The sequence below is a fragment of the Malaclemys terrapin genome, chromosome 16 (genome assembly GCF_027887155.1).
Source record: "Malaclemys terrapin pileata isolate rMalTer1 chromosome 16, rMalTer1.hap1, whole genome shotgun sequence".
Taxonomy (NCBI): Eukaryota; Metazoa; Chordata; order Testudines; family Emydidae; genus Malaclemys; species Malaclemys terrapin.
The window spans coordinates 12,451,803-12,469,943 of NC_071520.1; the positions used below are offsets into that span (position 1 = coordinate 12,451,803).

The 18,141-nt window shown below is 48.5% G+C and overlaps 1 protein-coding gene across 1 annotated transcript in view; it reads left to right on the forward strand.

Annotated features, from left to right (window-relative positions):
• The window catches only part of BCR (BCR activator of RhoGEF and GTPase), a 135,870-nt gene that overhangs the window by 49,973 nt on the left and 67,756 nt on the right, over positions 1-18,141 (forward strand). Inside the window, exon 2 of the mRNA XM_054006142.1 lies at positions 12,109-12,293. Within this exon, the coding sequence (XP_053862117.1) occupies positions 12,109-12,293 (185 nt within the window). The remainder of the gene's footprint in view (positions 1-12,108; positions 12,294-18,141) is intronic.

Here is an 18,141-nt window from a genome sequence, read left to right on the forward strand (position 1 = left end):
CACGGAACCCTGTTGGCGTGCCCAGGTGCTGGTATGCCTGCCCCTCTGCCAGGGGGGTGACGGGCTCACCCTGGATCTGGAATCCTGTTGTCTGCACCGAGTCCCTTTTGCTGCCGTCAATGTGCAGAGTTGCGCACTTCTTCGCATTGAAGCGGAGCCCCATCCAGTCAGTAGCTCGGCTGGTGGCATCTAGCATACCTTGGAGGCTCTCTGGGTCGTCCGCGGTCAGGACCAGATCGTCCACGTAGGCCAGAATGCTGAGTTTCTTGCCGTGCAGGTCGAAGCCGGTCGGGCCGCTGGAGATGGCTCGGATGAGCGGTTCCATGGGCAGGTTGAAGATGATGGGGCTAAGGGGGCATCCTTGTTTCACGCTGCGGCGGATGGGGATGGCGTCCGTCTCTCCGTCCGTGGTGCGGATGGTGGTGATGCAGTCCTTGTAGAGGTCCCGGAGGATCTGGATGAAGGTTTCTGGCATCCCAAACTCTCCCAGGGTGGCAAAGATGTGATGGTGGGGTGTGGACCCAAAGGCGTTGGTCAGGTCAAGCCATGCTACTGCACACTGCCTCTTGGACCTCCTGGATGGCCGTCTGAAGGAGGAAGTTGTGCTCATAGCATCCCTCGCAGGACATGGAAACCCTTCTGCACTGAGCTGTCGGCGCCCCCGCACACTGACCAGTCTGTGATCCTTGCCGCGAGGCAGCTGGCATACAGCTTGTAGATGGTGGAGCAGAGGGAGATGGGCCTCCAGTTGCCGGGGTTGTCTCGTTCGCCTTTTTTGTGGATGAGCACGGTCATGGACTTTTTCCAGGAGCGGGGAACGCGATGGAATTGCTTGCATTTGTTGAAGATGGCAGCGAGCACCAAGCAGCCGGGATCTTCCTTCTTCAGCAGGGGGTAGCGGATGCCATCTTTTCCAGGGGCGGTGTTTTTGGTCCTCGACAGCCTCGCCTGCACCTCCTGCGGGGAAAAATCTCGCTCCAAGTCCTCCATGAAGTTGATCCGGGGTAGCGGGGAAAGGCACTATGGGCATCGCAAGTTGGTCTGGGCCTCGTGATCGAACACATCCTTGAAGTAGGAGTAGAGCCTCTCGGGCTGGATGGCACAGTAGGAGGAGGTCCTGTCGAGGATCTCCCTCATGGCTTTCGTCCGGTTCATCCTGTATAGTTTCTGAATATGGGATGCAGCCGCCGGATCGTAGCGGCAGCCAACGTCCCCTCTCCTGCCTTCTCTGGCGGTGTTGTTACGGCTCGGCGCAGGGAATCTGCAAGTGGCCCGTGCGGCTTCCTGGGGTTCTCTCTTTCTGGCCGTAATTTCCGCAGACATTTCTGCAGTCAGTCTGTCCATCAGGGTGTCGAAGTTCTCAAAGTACAGAAATAACCCACTGGCCCAGGCTCAAATTGGGGTGGGGAAAAGGTATTCTTCCAAGCTCTGCCCACGGAGTAAGACCCACACATTCAAAATGCCAAAATGAAATGCTGTTCTCTGTAGCTTGTGTAGATATTCAAAATATGATCATGCAGCTCTCTGGCCTCCTTGGGCTTGGCTGTCTCTTAGGCTCAGATAAATCCATGGGCTGTGAGCTCCTCAAGATTGTTTTCCCCCCCCCATGGTGTGGCCCCAATGCCCTGCTGGAGTCCTGGGGCTCGGCTCCTTCCTAGACTGAGTTGATCTTCATAATATGATCCTCCCTCTTTTTTTTTTTTTTTTTTTTTTTTTTTTTTTTTTACATGCTTTGAGCAGCAAAGGAATAGTTAACCATGTTGACATTTAAAGTGCCCTCATTGGCATATGAGTGAACGCCCATTGGAATGAATGGGGCAGTTCACACTTCAGAGCTGTTTTTTCATGGTCTTTAGACTTGTCTACACATAGAGCACGGCAGGGGCAAAGCTGCACTGAGGCCTGGTCTATATTACAGAGTTAGGTCAACATAAGCTGCCTTGCGTCATCCTAACTGAGGAAGTGTCTATAAAAGTCAATGTTGATGTAGTTAGGTTGATATGATGTCATTATAGACACTGTGTTGCTTACGTCGACTTACTGGCTTTCAGAAGCTGTCCCACAATGCCCCGCACTGACAGTACAATCAATACAAGTGCTGCTGATGAGGATGCACACCACAGACACAAGGAGCAAAGTGTAGACCGACACGCACAAGCAATGTAATTACTGCAGTGGCTGTAGGCTAATGTAATTTAGGTCGACTTAATTTTGTAGTGTAGGTGTGACCTGATGCAGCTGTGCCATTGTAGCGCTTAGTGAAGACACTACCTATGCCAATGGGAGAGCTTTTCCCATCGGTTTAGGTACTCCACCTCCCCAAAAGGTGGTAACTATGTCAGTGGGAGAAGCCTTCTTGTTGACATCACACTGTCTACACTGGGGGTTGGGTCAGTATAACTGTGTCACTCGGAGGTGTGGATTTTTCACACCCGAGGGACATAGTTATACCAACATAAGTCTGTAGTGTAGACCAAGCCTCAGGCAGACATGGCTATATTGGTTATACTAAGGTCATATTTTCAAGGCTTTCTTCATAGCTGTAACAACTTGAGACTTATCCCTGGTCTAACATTACAGAATTACTTTCGTGTAACTACATCACTTGATTGTGAATAATCCACACCTCTGAGCGACGTAGTTGTACTGTCCTAAGCACCAGTGTAGACAGCTACCACTTCTTGCAGAGGAGGATTAACTAAACTGATGGGAGAAGCGTTTTAAGTGTAGACGTGCCCTTACTTTATTAATGAAAAACAAATTCTGGAGAACAAGAAGGAAGCCACTACATACTGGCTAAGAACAAACCTTGGAGTGGCCCCAACTATGTTATAACAGTCTCCTCTTACCTTGGTGCAAAGCAAAAAACAAACAAACATTGTTAACCCTGGTAGGAAGCCATGTCCTACCGTAGACATCTTCCAGCTTTAAAAAATGTGTTTCATAGAATCGTAGGGCTGGAAGGGACCTTGAGAAGTCATCTAGTCCAGTCTGCCTGTTTCTTCCTTTGTTATAACACATTCAGTTTCTCCTTCCCTCTCCACCATGTTTGGCTCACAACTGTGCTCAAAAAGAGTTATTATTGTGGTGTAGACGGACAGGGCCTGCCTATCTGTCCAGTGACACATTCGAGTTAGTGCTGGCTGCTTGTTCTAGGGAGAGGTGATGAATCAGTGATTTTGTTTGTTTATTTTATTTATTTGTTAGTCTACATACAAATAAGATCTCAGCGTATAGATGTACAGCCTGAACAGGAATAGTGTCCAACTTTATTGGCCTTTTGGCCTTTTAATTTAGCCACATTGACTAGAAAAATACCAGCAGAGCAAAGGTGATCCTGATGGGGAATGGAGATTGAAGGTCTGGAAACAAGCTAGTTTTCTTATCAGTCATGTTGATGTTGTTGTTGAATATAATGTACGTCCCCCCCGCTGTTGCGGGAGGGACCTTCCTTCCCGACTCTCAGACCCATGCGTTCCTTTAGAACAAACCTGTGTTCGTACAGACACTTCCCCCTTGCCTGGCAGGAATTTCTCGCCATTTCCAGTTAACTGCAGCCCTGCTCCTGCATGGTGGTGGCTTTTATTTATTTAATTTTTTAAAATAACCTCTGCTGTGGCACTTGTTCTATTTTCTATTCATTTTTTAATCCCTTCGGTCTCTCCAGCAGCTGACACTGCAGTATTTTGTTTGAAGTTAGGAGGAGACGTGAAGCTCTCTGTGAAAGGGCTGCTGGGAACACAGTAGGGAGCAGTGTGCTGGTTATTGTTTGGTCTGTTCATCTGCTCGTCCTGCCAAAGAATATATCCTCACCAGCTATGAGACTCTCAGCAGCTCCAAAGTGGGGGGCCAGTACATGCCGTTTTCTCTAGGCTTTGAGTTACTGGATTTTTTGAAACCAGGCACTTTCTTGCAGAAAGGAAACTAAAACTATCTCCGTTCCTAATGCAGCTGCTGCTGTTCTGAAATGGGCTGGCTTGTTTTTGTCTCTCTTGTAATAATAACCGCATGTTAGTTTTTGTCCTGTCTCTAGTGAAACTGATGCTGCTCACCCACTGTGGTCCTGCTCCTACTCCCATTGAAGTCAGTGATAAAACTCCCATTGGCTTCCAGGGTGCGCAGTTGTGAGTGTGTTTGTGCATGTGTGTCTGTCTACCCATGCATGTATCATTGCAGTCAAATTGGCTTTCCATTCTTGATGACCAGGTTGCAGGCGTCCAGTGCCTTAAAACTTACATTAAGCTCCTAGACTTGCAACAAATGACGGCAAGTTGCCCTGATTACACAATCCTGAGCAAGAAATGGGAAAGGCCCTGCCTCCTGCACTCTCCAGATTATGGTCAAATGGGAAAGGTTAACATTGACTTTAAAGGGCTTTGGAGCAGGCCTGTGTAACTAGATGGTGAGTGGTTTCAGTGCAAGAAAGCGATTTCTTTAAACGATCAGGACTCTCATTGTGAAGTGATGTAGGGGGAAACTGAGGAAGGAAGAAAATGGGCAGAAACTGCATGAAGCTGGGACATAACCTGCACTTGAGTCAGGAGTGGACACAGGCGTAGCCCCTAAAACACTGTGCAGCTCTGTGCTGGGTGGACAGTGCCCACCTCTGAGAGGTAGCTGAAGGAGTCTCTCTCTCCCCATTGGCTGCATTTGTATAGCTTGCCATGCTAACAAAATGAAATGAATAGAGCAGCACGCACTCACTCAGGTAGGCTTAATCTGAGCTTTGTATGCTGATCTGAAAATGTTGTCGCTCACTAGCTAGCAAACAGGCAGCCCATGGAGTGTGGGCATCACCAGCCGTCTCCAAGAAAGACTGTGACTGCGTTCTGCAACATCTAGGCCTGGCTTTTCAAGGTTATCTCCAAACAAAGAGCATTGCAGCAGTACTACAAATGTGCGGATCACTGTGGTGACTTTGCATATCCAGAAGAAAAGACCACAGCTTCCAAATATTCAGGAGATGATGCAGAACCAGTTACGACCACTACCAAGAGCTGGGCTCCCAGGTTCAGCTAATGGAGACTAATGATTGGCCTCCCTCATTTGACTCCAGTTATGTCAGGCTGATGTAGCTGTGGGACATGTTTAGGGAAGTCATGGGACACTGCATCTTTGTCACCATTCCTCTCCCTTGTGGAGCTCCACAAGGATTAATTCTCTGGTCCTATGCAACATTTACATCCAAGTACAAGGTGAACTGTTGAGACTTCACATGCTCCACCACCATTAATCTGAAGTTGTGCGAGCCTTTTCTCTCCTTCACAACACACACTACTGTTGCCAAGCTAACTCAGGGCTTGGCCAAAGTTAGCTTGCTGATTTAAAATCACGATTGAAATTCTGCTCACCATGCCCTGAGGGTATTACTGTTGTTTGGCAGCATCAAGAGAAGTACTGTCTTGGGGATGGGCTTAAAGTATATGTGCTCAGAGGCCCTCATGTACCATAACTGTGCATAGGGCACCGCTGCTTGGCATCATTGTACAGTGGAGCTGCTTTTGGCCCTGCCTTGTTTAACTCTGGGTATAGAAGTAACTCCATGTAAGGGTTTCAGTCAGGCTGCACCAGTAACATTGCATGCTCCATACACAATATCGTTCCCACCCAGCTGAGAAGGACCATCTAAGCACCCTTGTCTTCCTCTACCTTAAACCTTTCTTCATTGCACACACCCTACTGCACAGCAAAATGAGAACACTGTGCTTGCCCCAGGCCCCTAGAGAGGTTGTGCTCACCCATTTCATGGATATTCTCTCTAGACACCTGGCAGGGTGGTATTGTAGGAAGCCTCTTTGTTATAATGAAAGCAAAATAACATTTATATGTAATGGGGGGGGAGAGGATTTCAAGCCACAAGCTGGCTTGAAGCTGATGTTCATTCCCTCAGCCTCTCTGCTTTCATGCTCCTCTGATACTAAAGAATAGATTTGCAAACTAATAGGATTTTTGCTGCTAAATGAACTTGTTTTTGTGTGTGAGTGGAGCTTGCTAAACAGCTTCTTTACATGCTAATACACTTGCCCTATCTATGGAAGAGATACAGCGCCCTAGGAGCAGAATCTCCTCTGAATCTGTTTAGCATCTCTGCTTTCTCTTCATCCAGCTGAGCAGAATAAAGCCACTGGGATTTGACATGGCAAACACACATCCCCTTTCCCTGTGATATTTGATCTTGGCTATCGGGAGAGATTGGCTGGCAGTGTGTGTGTTGTGTGTGAATCTGAGTTGGGGTAGGGGCACAGAGGCTGAGTCTACATTTAAAATGTTACAGCGGCAGCGTTTCAGGGTAGACACTCCCTACTGCAATGGGAGCGGTTCTTCCGTCACCCTAGCACTGTCTACACTGGGGGTTAGGTCAGCACAGGGTCGGGATTTTTCATACCCCTGAGTGGCATAGCTGGGTTGACCTACCTTTCCAGTGTAGACCAGCCTTGAATACCATCGGCCCCTTCCTTCTGCACTTAGGGGAGCGATGCCAGGGAAACAAACAAAATGCTTAATGTTACTCCTGAAAGTGCTTAGTGACTCTCCCTAGCACCTTGCACAGCTGCGTTCACAGAACATGGGTTGGTCTCCACATCTGGTTATTCTTGTGGAAGCTGAGTGCTGAGTTTGAATCCCACACCAGACCGCAAGCAGCTTGCATCGTGGGAAAATGGTGCAATGGTGTATTATAGTTTTGGTTTTGGTGTCTGTTTATTGCCAGACCAAAAATCTAAAGATGGAGTTAAGGTTGAGAGTACAGACTGGTAACTTTAGGGTAAAAAAGTTTTACAGGGATGTTCTCCCAAAACCAAGTGTTATAACCCAGGAAATTCATAGTTATGGTTAAACTTGAAATAAATCCAACTATATTAAGGTATGGAAGGGCACAATCAAGTTCTCAAGGAACCTTAACTGTCTTGTAGTGACACCATGCATTAACTGTTCAAGTATGATGGACATGTTTTAGTCATTTGTGGTTCCAGATGAGATGAAGCTGATTTTTAAAGACCTATTATTTATTTTCATATTTTCCCCTTGAGTAAGACAAGTGAGGAGGACAAGGGTAACAATAAGAGAATGCAATTACCTAGCTTTATTATAATAATCCCTTACAGATCATATTCAGTACCTAAATGTAGGTAGGGTGTGTGTGTAACTGAGAAGAGGTGAGTGAAGGAAGTTAGAGGGCATGAAGAGAGCAGGAGAGATTGGAAGAGGAGAAGGACCAGGAGATAGGTGGGCTGATGGCCGACACAGAGAAGGGAGAGAGCACAGGGTAGAGAGACCGGTCAGAGGGATGAAGGTGGATGCTGGGGGGAGGCAACACAGGCTCATCAGCTCAGTTGGAAAGCAGACAGAATGAGCTGAGTGTCAATTAAGCCACTTTGTGGTGATGGAGGCCAGAGTCCTGGGGTTTGTGGAGTGAATTGAGTAGCAGCAAGTGCTTTTGTAGTCCACTCAGTAGCCCTCAAGGCATGTCGCCAGTACATGGAAGGGAGGGAGGCAGGCAGGCCTTCTTCTCACCCCGAGAGTCCTGGAGGTAATCGGAGGGGACGTGAATGAGGTGGCATTGGCAGCTACTACTGGATGCTGTGAAGGCTCATCTCCATGCCTGCCGCTGCTCTTCCGAGTGGGCAGGAGCCTATGCTAGCAGGGCCGGCTCCAGGATTTTGGCCGCCCCAAGCAGCCAAAACCAAAAAAAAAAAAAAAAAGAAGCCGCGGCCGCGATCGCAATCTGCGGCGGCAATTCGGCGGGAGGTCCTTCACTCCGAACCGGAGTGAGGGACCGTCCGCCGAATTGCCGCCGAATACCTGGACCTGCCACCCCTCTCCCGAGCGGCCGCCCCAAGCACCTGCTTGAGAAGCTGGTACCTGGAGCCGGCCCTGATGCTAGACTGCCCCTTGTATCGGGGAGGAGAGACCCCAATGGTGATTTGGTTGGGGTGATTGGGGACCTCCTGGGACCTGTTGTCTCTTGACAGACTGGTGAGTATCTGGTGGGAAGGGGAGGTGGGCAGACCCCGCTGCTCACCTCCCCTCTCCCTGGCTGCTGTACCTTTCAGGTATAGAGAGCGGAGCGAGACAAACACTTCCAGCCTGTGACTGGAAATGGATTGAGTCTCAGTGGGGTTTAACAGTGGAACATGCGCTGCCATGTCAGATCCCCTTGCTCCGGGAGACACCACTCCACTGCCTGACTGTGTGAAGGGAGCCCTCCCCTACCTGAGATGCTGGGCAAGAAACCTGGCTTTCTTACCTGGGCACAGCTGCTGCTGCCTTTTGTCACTTCCAGTAACAGCGTCCAGAGCCGTATCTGACGGTATCTGAAAAGTATCTGTGCTGCTGGCTTTAGCCTCTACGCTCAACACTCTTTCCACTCTTGTGGATAGGACTTCAAAGCTTCACAGTCTGCGCCACATTGTGCCAACCTGGGTTCTGAGGGATCTGAATAACCTAGTTTCCCTAGCAACAACAGTCCTTTTAATCACGGGGGAAAGGACAAATCTGCTTCAATTATCAGTACCAGGCCTTCTCTAGTGGTCTCTGAGTACAGAAACATGCTGCTTCTGTTGGTGGGAGTAATCTCACATGGGGAGTAAAAGCAGAAAGCTCCTCCTGCCCTGGGATAGTGGAAAACTCTGCAAATGAGTTTGCACCCAGTGCCCAGAACAAACAGTAGAGAGGAGAGGTAGGATAGTAATAATAACTAGAATAGCTAGGAATATTTTTGTGCTTGTATAGTGCATTCCATTTGCAGATCTCAGAGTACTCTGTGAATGCTAATGGATTCAAACTCCTGCAAGGAAGGGAGAGAGGGCAGTATTATACCCATTTTACAGTGGGAAAGCTGAAATACAGAGCGGTTAAATGAATTGTTCAAGGTGACCCAGGAAGCCTGGGGTAGAGCTGAGACTAGAACTTGGCTCTCCTGAGTCCCAGTTCTGTGCCTTCTTTTTCATTTGGGTAAAGAGAGAGAGCAGTGTGGGACAGAGGGAGTTCTGGAGCTCAGAGGTGGGGAGACCGTTCCCTAGAGTGCAGGGTAGAGAGAGTACAGTGATTCAATCTAAAATAAATTAGCAGAGAGGCTCATGCCAAAAGATTTCAGAGTCAGGTCCCTCCGTAAGCAGTGATGGAGTAGACCGTAAATTATCCAGTGTGGCCATGGGGAATGAAAGAAATATTCCTGCCTCCAGCTCTGCGTCGCAGCACAATTTCACCTCTGCATGTGCATGTGTGTGAGAGAAAGCAGTCTGATTGTGAGTGGCTTGAAGAAACTTTTGAGGGAGAAAGTGCTTTTGCCTAATCAAAGGCAGGAAGATGGGATTAGAGCCCTGTACAGAGGCTGATATTCTGTTTGCATAATGCCAGTCTGAAACGCTAAATAACAATATTTTGCAAACTTGTCAGGCTAGAAAACTGTACAAGGGCCACATGAAAAAATAGATAACTTCATTAGAGGCCTTTAGATACCATGGTGATAGATGCTACAGTAAAAGCTTTTTTAACCGGCATGCTGGGGAACCGGGGGGGACACATTAAAAATGCCAGTTAACTCAGAGGGAGGGGTTTGGAGTTTGCCTGCGGGGCACGGGCTCTGGGAGGGAGTTTGGGTCCGGGAGGGGGTTTAGGGCAAGGGGTTGGGGCGTGGGAGGGGGCTTAGGATGCCGGATGGGGGGACGCTCACCTCCAGCGGTTCCCTGTCCCTGCTGCTCCTGGTGGAGGTGCAGCCAGGCGGCTCTGCAAGCAGGCACGCTGCCTCCATCTGCAGACACTGGCCCCCACAGCTCCCATTGGCCGTGATTCCCGGCCAATGGACTGGGAGCCACAGAGTCAGTGCTTGGGGAGGGGGGACAGAAGCAGCGTGTCTGCAGAGCCGCCTGGCTGCGCCTCCACCAGCAACAGCAAGGACGGGGAGCTGCTTGTGGGGAGCCGCCGGAGGTGAGCGACTCCCCCCCCCCCATCTGGCACCCTGAACTTCTCAAGCCTCCTCCCAGACTCACTCCCAGAGTGCTCCCCGCAGCCCCTCCCACGCTCCAGCCCCCTGCCAGCCCCGCACCAACCACACTATAACCCGGACTTTCAGTGCAGATCAGAAATGCCGGTTTATAGAGCTTGTCAGTTGGTGAAGTACTGGATAAAAGAGACTTCAACTCCCACTGACTTTCCTGATTAGGGTAACCAGATGTCCCAATTTTATAGGGACAGTCCCAATATTTGGGGCTTTGGCTTATATAGGCACCTATTACCCTCTGCCCCCGTCCCAATTTTTCACACTTGCTGTTTGGTCACCCTATTCCTGATCCAACATACAAGTCCCTCCCTGGCAGTCATTGTCCAGACCAACTCCACTGGGTCATATGCTTGGGCACCAGGGGACTCTGGAAGGCCTCTATGCAAAGGCCCCTTCTAAAGAACATGTATTTGCTTTTACTTTTCATTCCTGTGGTCCTTGCACTGTCTAGCAAACTCCAGGGACTTGGGGAACTCAGGGTGGCACCACAAGGGTGTTGGTGGCTCAAGGCTCTTGAGGCTTTATTAAACTAACTTTTGTCATGGTCCTGTGAGGACCTAAGAGGCCCAGGCCTCAGACACTGCAGTTATTTAACTGGCTGGTGCTTGGTACAGTACAGAGGTTCACTTCTACAGTTGATTTGTTGGGTTTTAAGTGTATCATTTGTATAAATTCCCCAGACCCACTTCCCCTACCCCAAACAAGCCCCTCAGTTCTAAAGGTTTATTTTGTGTCTCACACAAAGTGTGCTTCCTTTGCTGGAGTGAGTCACACTTTTTTGGAGGTGTAGGGTTGCCACCTGTCCAGGTTTTCCCAGGATTGTACTTTTTTTGAGGTAGCTGTCCTGGGAAATTTGGATGGGTGCTTAGGAGTGTAGTTTTATGGGCTCAGGATCATCCCAGATGCCCTGTGAGATATATATGTATTGGTACCTCAGAGGTGATGACCCTGTGGAGGTGTGTCTGAGGGAGGAAAGTGGTTTGTAAAATGTTACGCTTACACATCACCATGGTCAGGGGTTGCAGGGGATTGCTGGGTATATTTGGTAGCTGCTTGTCCTCATTACATTGGCAGAGCCTAAATAGTTTTGTGGAAAAGAGTCCAACTTAGTCCTATTTGTATTTCAGCCTGTATTTAATGCACAGTCTTAAGTTGGGCTCCTCATACTCCCAAAACAGAAGGATCTGTCTTCTGTGCGGTATCTAAAGCTAGAGTTATTCACTTCTAGGCTACACCAGAGATGTTGGGCAAGGTGTTCAGTATGTAGCCTTCACACTCCACTTATAGCAGCTTTCTGTCCTCCTCCAGCACAGGATGCAAAGAACAGTTCTCCCATCTGCCTTTTCTGCAGAGGTTCACTCGCTTTTCACCAAATGATGGTTAAGTTGACACACTCTCCCCATGCTTGATGAATGAATCAGGAATCTAAGAAGGAGGGACATCCACCAAGGGGTCTTTTGCGGTTGTTTGTTTTTAGCAGCATGGCTATTCGCTTTGCTCGTAAGATCTTTCTTTCCTAGTCTTCCTGTTGCTGAGAGGTCTGGAGAAACCCTGGATTTCCATCCTAGTGTATGTCAGTTTATGAAGTCTGTATCATTGCTAACGTTCGTGGAGGTCTCATCTATATTGATTGTGCTAAATGGACGAGGTTCATTGCCCTGACCCATCATGCTCATCTTATGAAAATGAGGCACTGAGAGATATAATCATGGATTGGCAACTCATGGAGGGCACCCCACAAGAACCTTGCTAGGAATTCTTTAACATTTTAAAGAAAGTTTATGCATTAAGCACAAATGCATTAATATTTAACATTATTCAATAAGGGCAAAACCCAGGGATTGAACTGTCATTAAGTAAAGAATAATTTGTTAGGTATCAGAAAAGGCTTTATTTCCCACAGTTAATAATGAGTAGAATAGGGTGTCCGCTTAACAAGCGGGAGTTTGTTACAGCTCCATCCCAGGCTTAAGTGTATCTCTCTATCAATAATTGTGGATTTGCTGAATACTGACAAGACATATGTCCTTGTTGGGAGCAGGGAGTGGACTCGGCCTATGCTTATCTCCTTCACAGTTCTGTTTTTAAGCTAAGCTTTTTTTCTACAGATGCTTTGTTCAGTGGAACGCCACCTAGTTATGCCTATGATGCAGACCGTGCCGAAGAACAGCGGCGACACCATGACATGATGCCCTACATTGATGACTCTCCATCCTCCTCACCCCATCTCAGTTCCAAGAGTCGGGGCAGCCGAGATACTCTCTCCTCAGGGTCTTTGGAGTCCACAAAATCAGTGAGTCCTTTTTAGTCTCTTTGAGCATGGAATCCGGTGTGTGTGTGTGTGTGTGTGACTAGCATGGGAAGAAGGACTGATTGACATGTGATAGTGGTACCTGCTAGGAATGGAGCATTTAAGGTAAAAGTGGCTTTCAAGTGTTCATCCCATGTTTCATGGATGTGTAACGTGTGTACAAATTTAAGGCCAATTGTTCAGCCTCACTCCTGTGAGTCAGTAACCCTGTTGAATCAATGAGATTACTCCGTGAATAAGGGCTGCAGAATCAAGCTCTAAATACCAGCTGATGCTTTTAGAGAAGATCTTGGACCAAACACTGTAAAAAGACATGCTGAGGGGGTACATGGTAATTATGATTTGTGACCAAAAAAAATTGGGGGAGGGAGGAACAGGAGGGGGTTGGATGGGAGTGAAGTATGCTCAGGTAACTCTCAGACTTTGACAGGTAAAGTCAAGTTTTGAAGCTTGGAGGACAACAGGGATTAAAATTGCCATGCGATTAAACTCTGAAGTGTGGTGATGGTGCATATGAAATAGATGCTTCTTGATTAAAAAATGTACTGTGTGCACTCAGTAGCTGCTCATGTGACCACCTGCAATAGACCTTAGAGCTGACTGGATCCATTGTGCCAATGTGTAAACACTTCCAGGAGGGAGATTTTTTTAACCTTAAAAGAATTAATAACCCCCTCTCCCCCTCCCAATAACTAAATGGGTAATTAACTCAAGTTCAGTCAAATTTAACTGTTAGCTCAATGTGACTCACTAGAAATGAAATGCAGCTGCAGACAGCAAGGGTTTTCTTCCAAATGTAATGTTTATAATCAGAAATCAAAATGGGTTATTGACTTGGGCAAAGAGGAGTAATGGAAAATTCCCCAGCCTGGAGTTCCACCCTGTCCTGTGACTCTGGGTGCAGAGCTCGACTTTCCAAAAGGCGTTCCCACCCTCCACCCCCTACCTCAAAGCTGCCAATTTGCAATCCTTCCCCAAGCACCTGTTCAGGAGGATAGGTAAAGCTGAGCTGAGCGTAGCCCATCCGGCCCCTGTCGCACTCGCTGTCGCTACAGCATTATCCATCAGGAATGGTGCTTCTATTCATACTTGAGTTCTTGGTTCTCTTTATTACAGAAATTAAATATGAGGGGGAAAGATAGCAAAAATGGAACTAGAAGGATGTGAGGGGCTGTGACAGACAATCCCAGCACGGGCAATCCTGGGACAGCCCTGCAGTATCCGGCTGGAGCATCTGGGTCATTTCATTCTGATGGGAAGAGTGCTAACATGCCTCAGTGGTAGAGTTCCTTTACTTCCTGGAGTGACCATTTGCTGCAGGTGCCGACGTCAAAGTGGCTTGTTATAAATCGAGTATGGGGAAATCTGCTTGTGCCTGTTGCTTCATAGATGAGTGGATGGCTGTGCTCATTAGGGTTCGTTCCTGTCCAGCGCAGTAAAACTGCTACGAGAGGGGCACCAGCACTACCTCAGATTCCTGACCCCTGAGCTGCAATTAAAGCTCCTTAAAGTGACCCTGATTACACTGTAAGTAATCTGCAGATCTTGGTGCCAGCACACATGAGGAAGTGTCAGCCACAGGGATTACAAGGTTAATTTCAACCCTGTTACAATATTTTACAGCCATATTAATTCCCTTGTTACTGCAAGTTGCAAAGCCACTTGTCATCATGGTTGCGCTTGCAGCTGCTTTGGAAAAGGTGTCACTGTAACAAAGGATAATGTGCCCACGGTGGTGCACTGAGGCAGGCGCACAAAACCTATTTGACCAGAAGCCTGTAAAGCTGTCACATGCACCTCCTGGATTTCCTTTCCCACAGTCGCTGAAAACCAGAAGATCGTGTGTAAATAGGAGCTTTCTCCTCTATAAGTTGCTTTGTTCTTCTGCCTGATTCAGTCAGTGGTGTCTAGGGGGACTTTTCCAAATTCTCCAGTCCCCCCAGTTTCTCTCACTGGTTCTCAGTCCCATCCGCCTTGTCCAGCCACTAACAGCCTCCCCTACCCATCCCCCACTCCCAGTCTCCTTGCCCAGTCCGTCACAATCTCCCCCAGCTTTCAGTCCTAGTCTTCTTGCCTACCAAGTTCCAGACACTCCCCGTCCCCCAGTTCTCAGTCTATTTACCCATCCAGCTCCGTCTCCACTCTCCCCCAGTTTCCAGTCACAGGTGGGTTTTTTTTCTCCCTCCAGTGGCAGTGTCCTCCAGCTCCTTGGCCCAATCTATTCCTCTCCATACGCCCAGCCTCATGATCTGTCTCATCTATATTCAAGTCAGGTGGCTTCCTCCTCCATGCTGCCTGAGAGAGCGCAGAAGAGACAGACGCTCTGTTCTCAGTCCCAGTGCCCAGCCCCACCCTAGCCCAGAGCAACTGTGAGGAAATGGACCGTGCATGCACAGTTCTGTCACATGTAGGAGCTATGGGGACTGGAAATGGAGCATGCTTAGGTTCTGCGAGGAGATGGTGCACACACTGTTTGGCCTGCAGTAGCGGCGGGAGGAATTAGAGCATGTTCTTTGTGTATGGAATCTTTGGAGATTTTTGCTGCTAAACTCTAAGAAATCTCTACTGGCAGGTGCGAACTGAGATTTTTTTTCAAAGGCCACATTTGGGTGGATTTTGACAGAAACAGCACAAGGCACGTCCCTGACACAAAGGCCATCTCCCCGGCCAAATTTCAAGTCCCTGCTCCTGAACATTGGAGTACCCGAGCAGCTTCTCAAAAGAAAAGGTTACCAGAATCTTCTTTTTTTTTAAACATTGCAAAGCAATGTAGATTTTTTTTTCCTAGCTTCATTCTTGGAAACTGCTGAATCATTTTGTCTGAAACTTTTTGGAAATTTTCAGCCTGAGACATGCAGGTGGTGTTGAAAATTTCAGCCCAAATAGTTGAAGTCTGGCAAAGTTGAAAACGGGATATAATAATATGAAGTGTGGGGCAACCTTAATAATAGGCAGTTCTACCAGCCTTGCCTATAATAGAGAGGTTACGTTTGTATTTGGGAGTGGGAACTGGAGTTAGTAGCTGGGAGTAGGTCCGCATAAACGGAGTTTACCTCTGGGCATATAGGAGTGCTGGGGCAGTCAGTGGCACATGTCACTAAAGGAGAGTTCTGACAGCTTGGAATTCAAACTGGGGGCTTGTTGCTGGAAAGACAGGTACAGGAAGGCATAGCGCTCAGAGCAGGTCAGGATCGGGTTGGGGAGTTCCCCAGTCTTGGTGGTGGCTATTGCGGGGCTTGTTACGATGGAGCGAATGTTGCGTCCTCTCGAGGTGAGGGAAGGAAGCAAGGAGAAAGAACAGGGACAAGAGAAGAAATTTATCTGTAGGAACTTCCTGGCCCCAAGCAGTGCCCCAGCCAGACACGTGAAGCGTGTGGAGCTGGGTTGGGTCACGTCCCTGGTGTTCCCCATCCAAACTGCTCCCGCAATGCAGCGTATGTAGGGATGTAATGACAATGCGGGGTTGAGGGCAGGCGTGCTGCCCCCAGAAAAATTACAAATATCCATTTCTTGCATGTTCAGATCAGTTTTGTGCCAAATCCAATCTCTTGTATGATTTCTCTCTCTCCCCTTTCAAGGGGTGGGAGTGTCAGAACTGGCCTTCTTTCCCAGTAGGAGGAGGAAGCTGGGTCATGAATGGGGACTCCGGCTGGGATGCCCCCTCTTCCCTGGTCTGCTTCAGCCGTGGTAATACCCACTGGCAGGGAAAGACCCAGATGCCTCCTAGCCAGCAGAGCCGGTCCTAGGCATAAGCAGACTAAGCAATTGCTTAAGACCCCAAACAGTTGAAGGGGGACCCCCTCTTTGCTTTTTATTATGTGTTGGGGGGGAATATTCCTGCTTAGGGCCTCCAATGGGCCAGCACTGCCTCTGCTACACAGGCTCCAGCTCCTCCTGCTGCTCCCATTGCCAACCAGAGAGGAGCAGCAGCTCTGGGGGAGCAGGTTTCCTCCAGAGCAGGGGGAGCTCCCCTCCCTTGGCTTTAGCCAAGTAGGGGGAGCTAGACTTTAACCCCTGGATAGAGTGCTGTCAGCTTCAATCCACCTATGGTAATTTCCCCAGGCACCAGCTTTTAGATCCCTTTTTCTCCACGGGTGCCTACATCTCTGCGGTTCCTCTGCTGGGCACCTGTGTCAGCCTGCTCTTGTAACCGTCTGTGCTCTTTGGGGAGTCCAGAATGTCACTCAGACCTGCAGACAGTGCTGCCCCATCAGCCCTCTTTGCTTGCTCTGGATCCATCTCACTACCTCCCATTCAGTCTGCTACCCCGTCTTTCATTTGTGCATTGAGCCTTTAGGTTCTCGGGTTCTCACACCTGTCTCAAAGTGCCTAGCACTGTTGTTGCTCTGCAAATAATAAATAGTAAGCAGAGGGCCTGGATTCAGGCCTTAGCGGGGTTAAAAATCCCCACCCCAAAGTGTTTAAAGTCCTGCCTCTCTGTGAATGCTTAGGGACCTTAAATAGTCCTTTTAATTAAAAAAAAAAATGTAATCTCTATAGTTTATCGTTGTTCTCCTGCTTTGTGATTCATCAATCCTGAGCACAAGCAGGAAGCAGAGGGTTTTAAATTCCCCAGCGCCTGGTGAGGGTGAGCGCTAGGAAGAACACTGAAGTTACTGTGTAAGGCTACACTTCTGTGTTTAAATCATCCAGAACTTTGACTGCTCCTGCCAATATAACCAGGGCTGGAGTTCTGGAAACTAGTAGCGTCAGGAATTGGAACTCCCTTTTATAAAGCTGGCCTCTGACTGGTGTGAAAAGCTCTGCCTCCCATGCTTACAAAAGTCCTTTATTGCAAATTACCAAAGCAGACGCTCTCTGGGTGACAGTCACTGGAAAGATGACCTGCACCCGCCTATCTGGCGTTTCCTGAGAGTCAGAGAATGTCCTCCAGCAATGTGAGGGAGTGAGGGGCAAGCTACCCCACCTGATCTGCTCCCAACTGTTGACTCTACTTCCCACTGTGGCACCCCTGGGGCAAAACACACCAGTTTTTTCTCTACAGACCTTGTTCCTTGTTGGAGGGGAAGGGAGGGGACAGGCACAGCACCTCCTACTCAGGTTTGCGCATGCAGCTGACAGGATCTGTCAGGGAAGAAAAACCAGGGTGACTTCTGAAACTGCATCAGCACCTCAGAGGATCTTGTCCCCAGAACAGCCCTATGGCTTTGCTCTGGCTCTGTCTGCACATCTTTCCCCAGCACCTCCAAATCTGCCCCCTCCCACTTTCTCCCTGTTTCATTCTGTCATTTCCCCTCAGACCTTTTCGTTCCTTCTCCTTGTCTTGCTATGTCTCCTTCCGAGTTTTGTTTGTGATCTCTCTCTCCTGTCTTCACTTTCTGTTATCCCCTCCATCCCCCACACTCTTTCCCTCTCCGATTCTTTCTTTCTCTCTGCTGTTTAATGGCTTTGCCTGGATGTACAAGCCCTTCCTGAGAATAGCTGGCACACACAGCATTGATGTTATAAATAATGTTGGCTTCTCTCCCTGCTCCCACCCAGCCCTCATTGCATGAAGCAGGGCTGGCCTGGTTACAGAATCCTTCCCTGTTTAACATCTCCCAGACAATGAGACACCTCCAGCCTATTAAACAGAAGCCTCCAAAGATATTTACCATTTTAAAAATCATACTTAATAATTTTTCCCCTTTGAAGGCTGCCAGCCTCTCTGAGACTCAGAGCCATCCTTACTGGAAACTTCTCCTTTGAACATGCTAATTGCGTGGTTTCCGAAAACATTGTACCAAAGGGTGGGAAGAGATTTAAAGATCCCTTTAATACACCCACTCAGAGGCAACATTTCCCTTCACAGGGAGATGCCAGCTGGGGC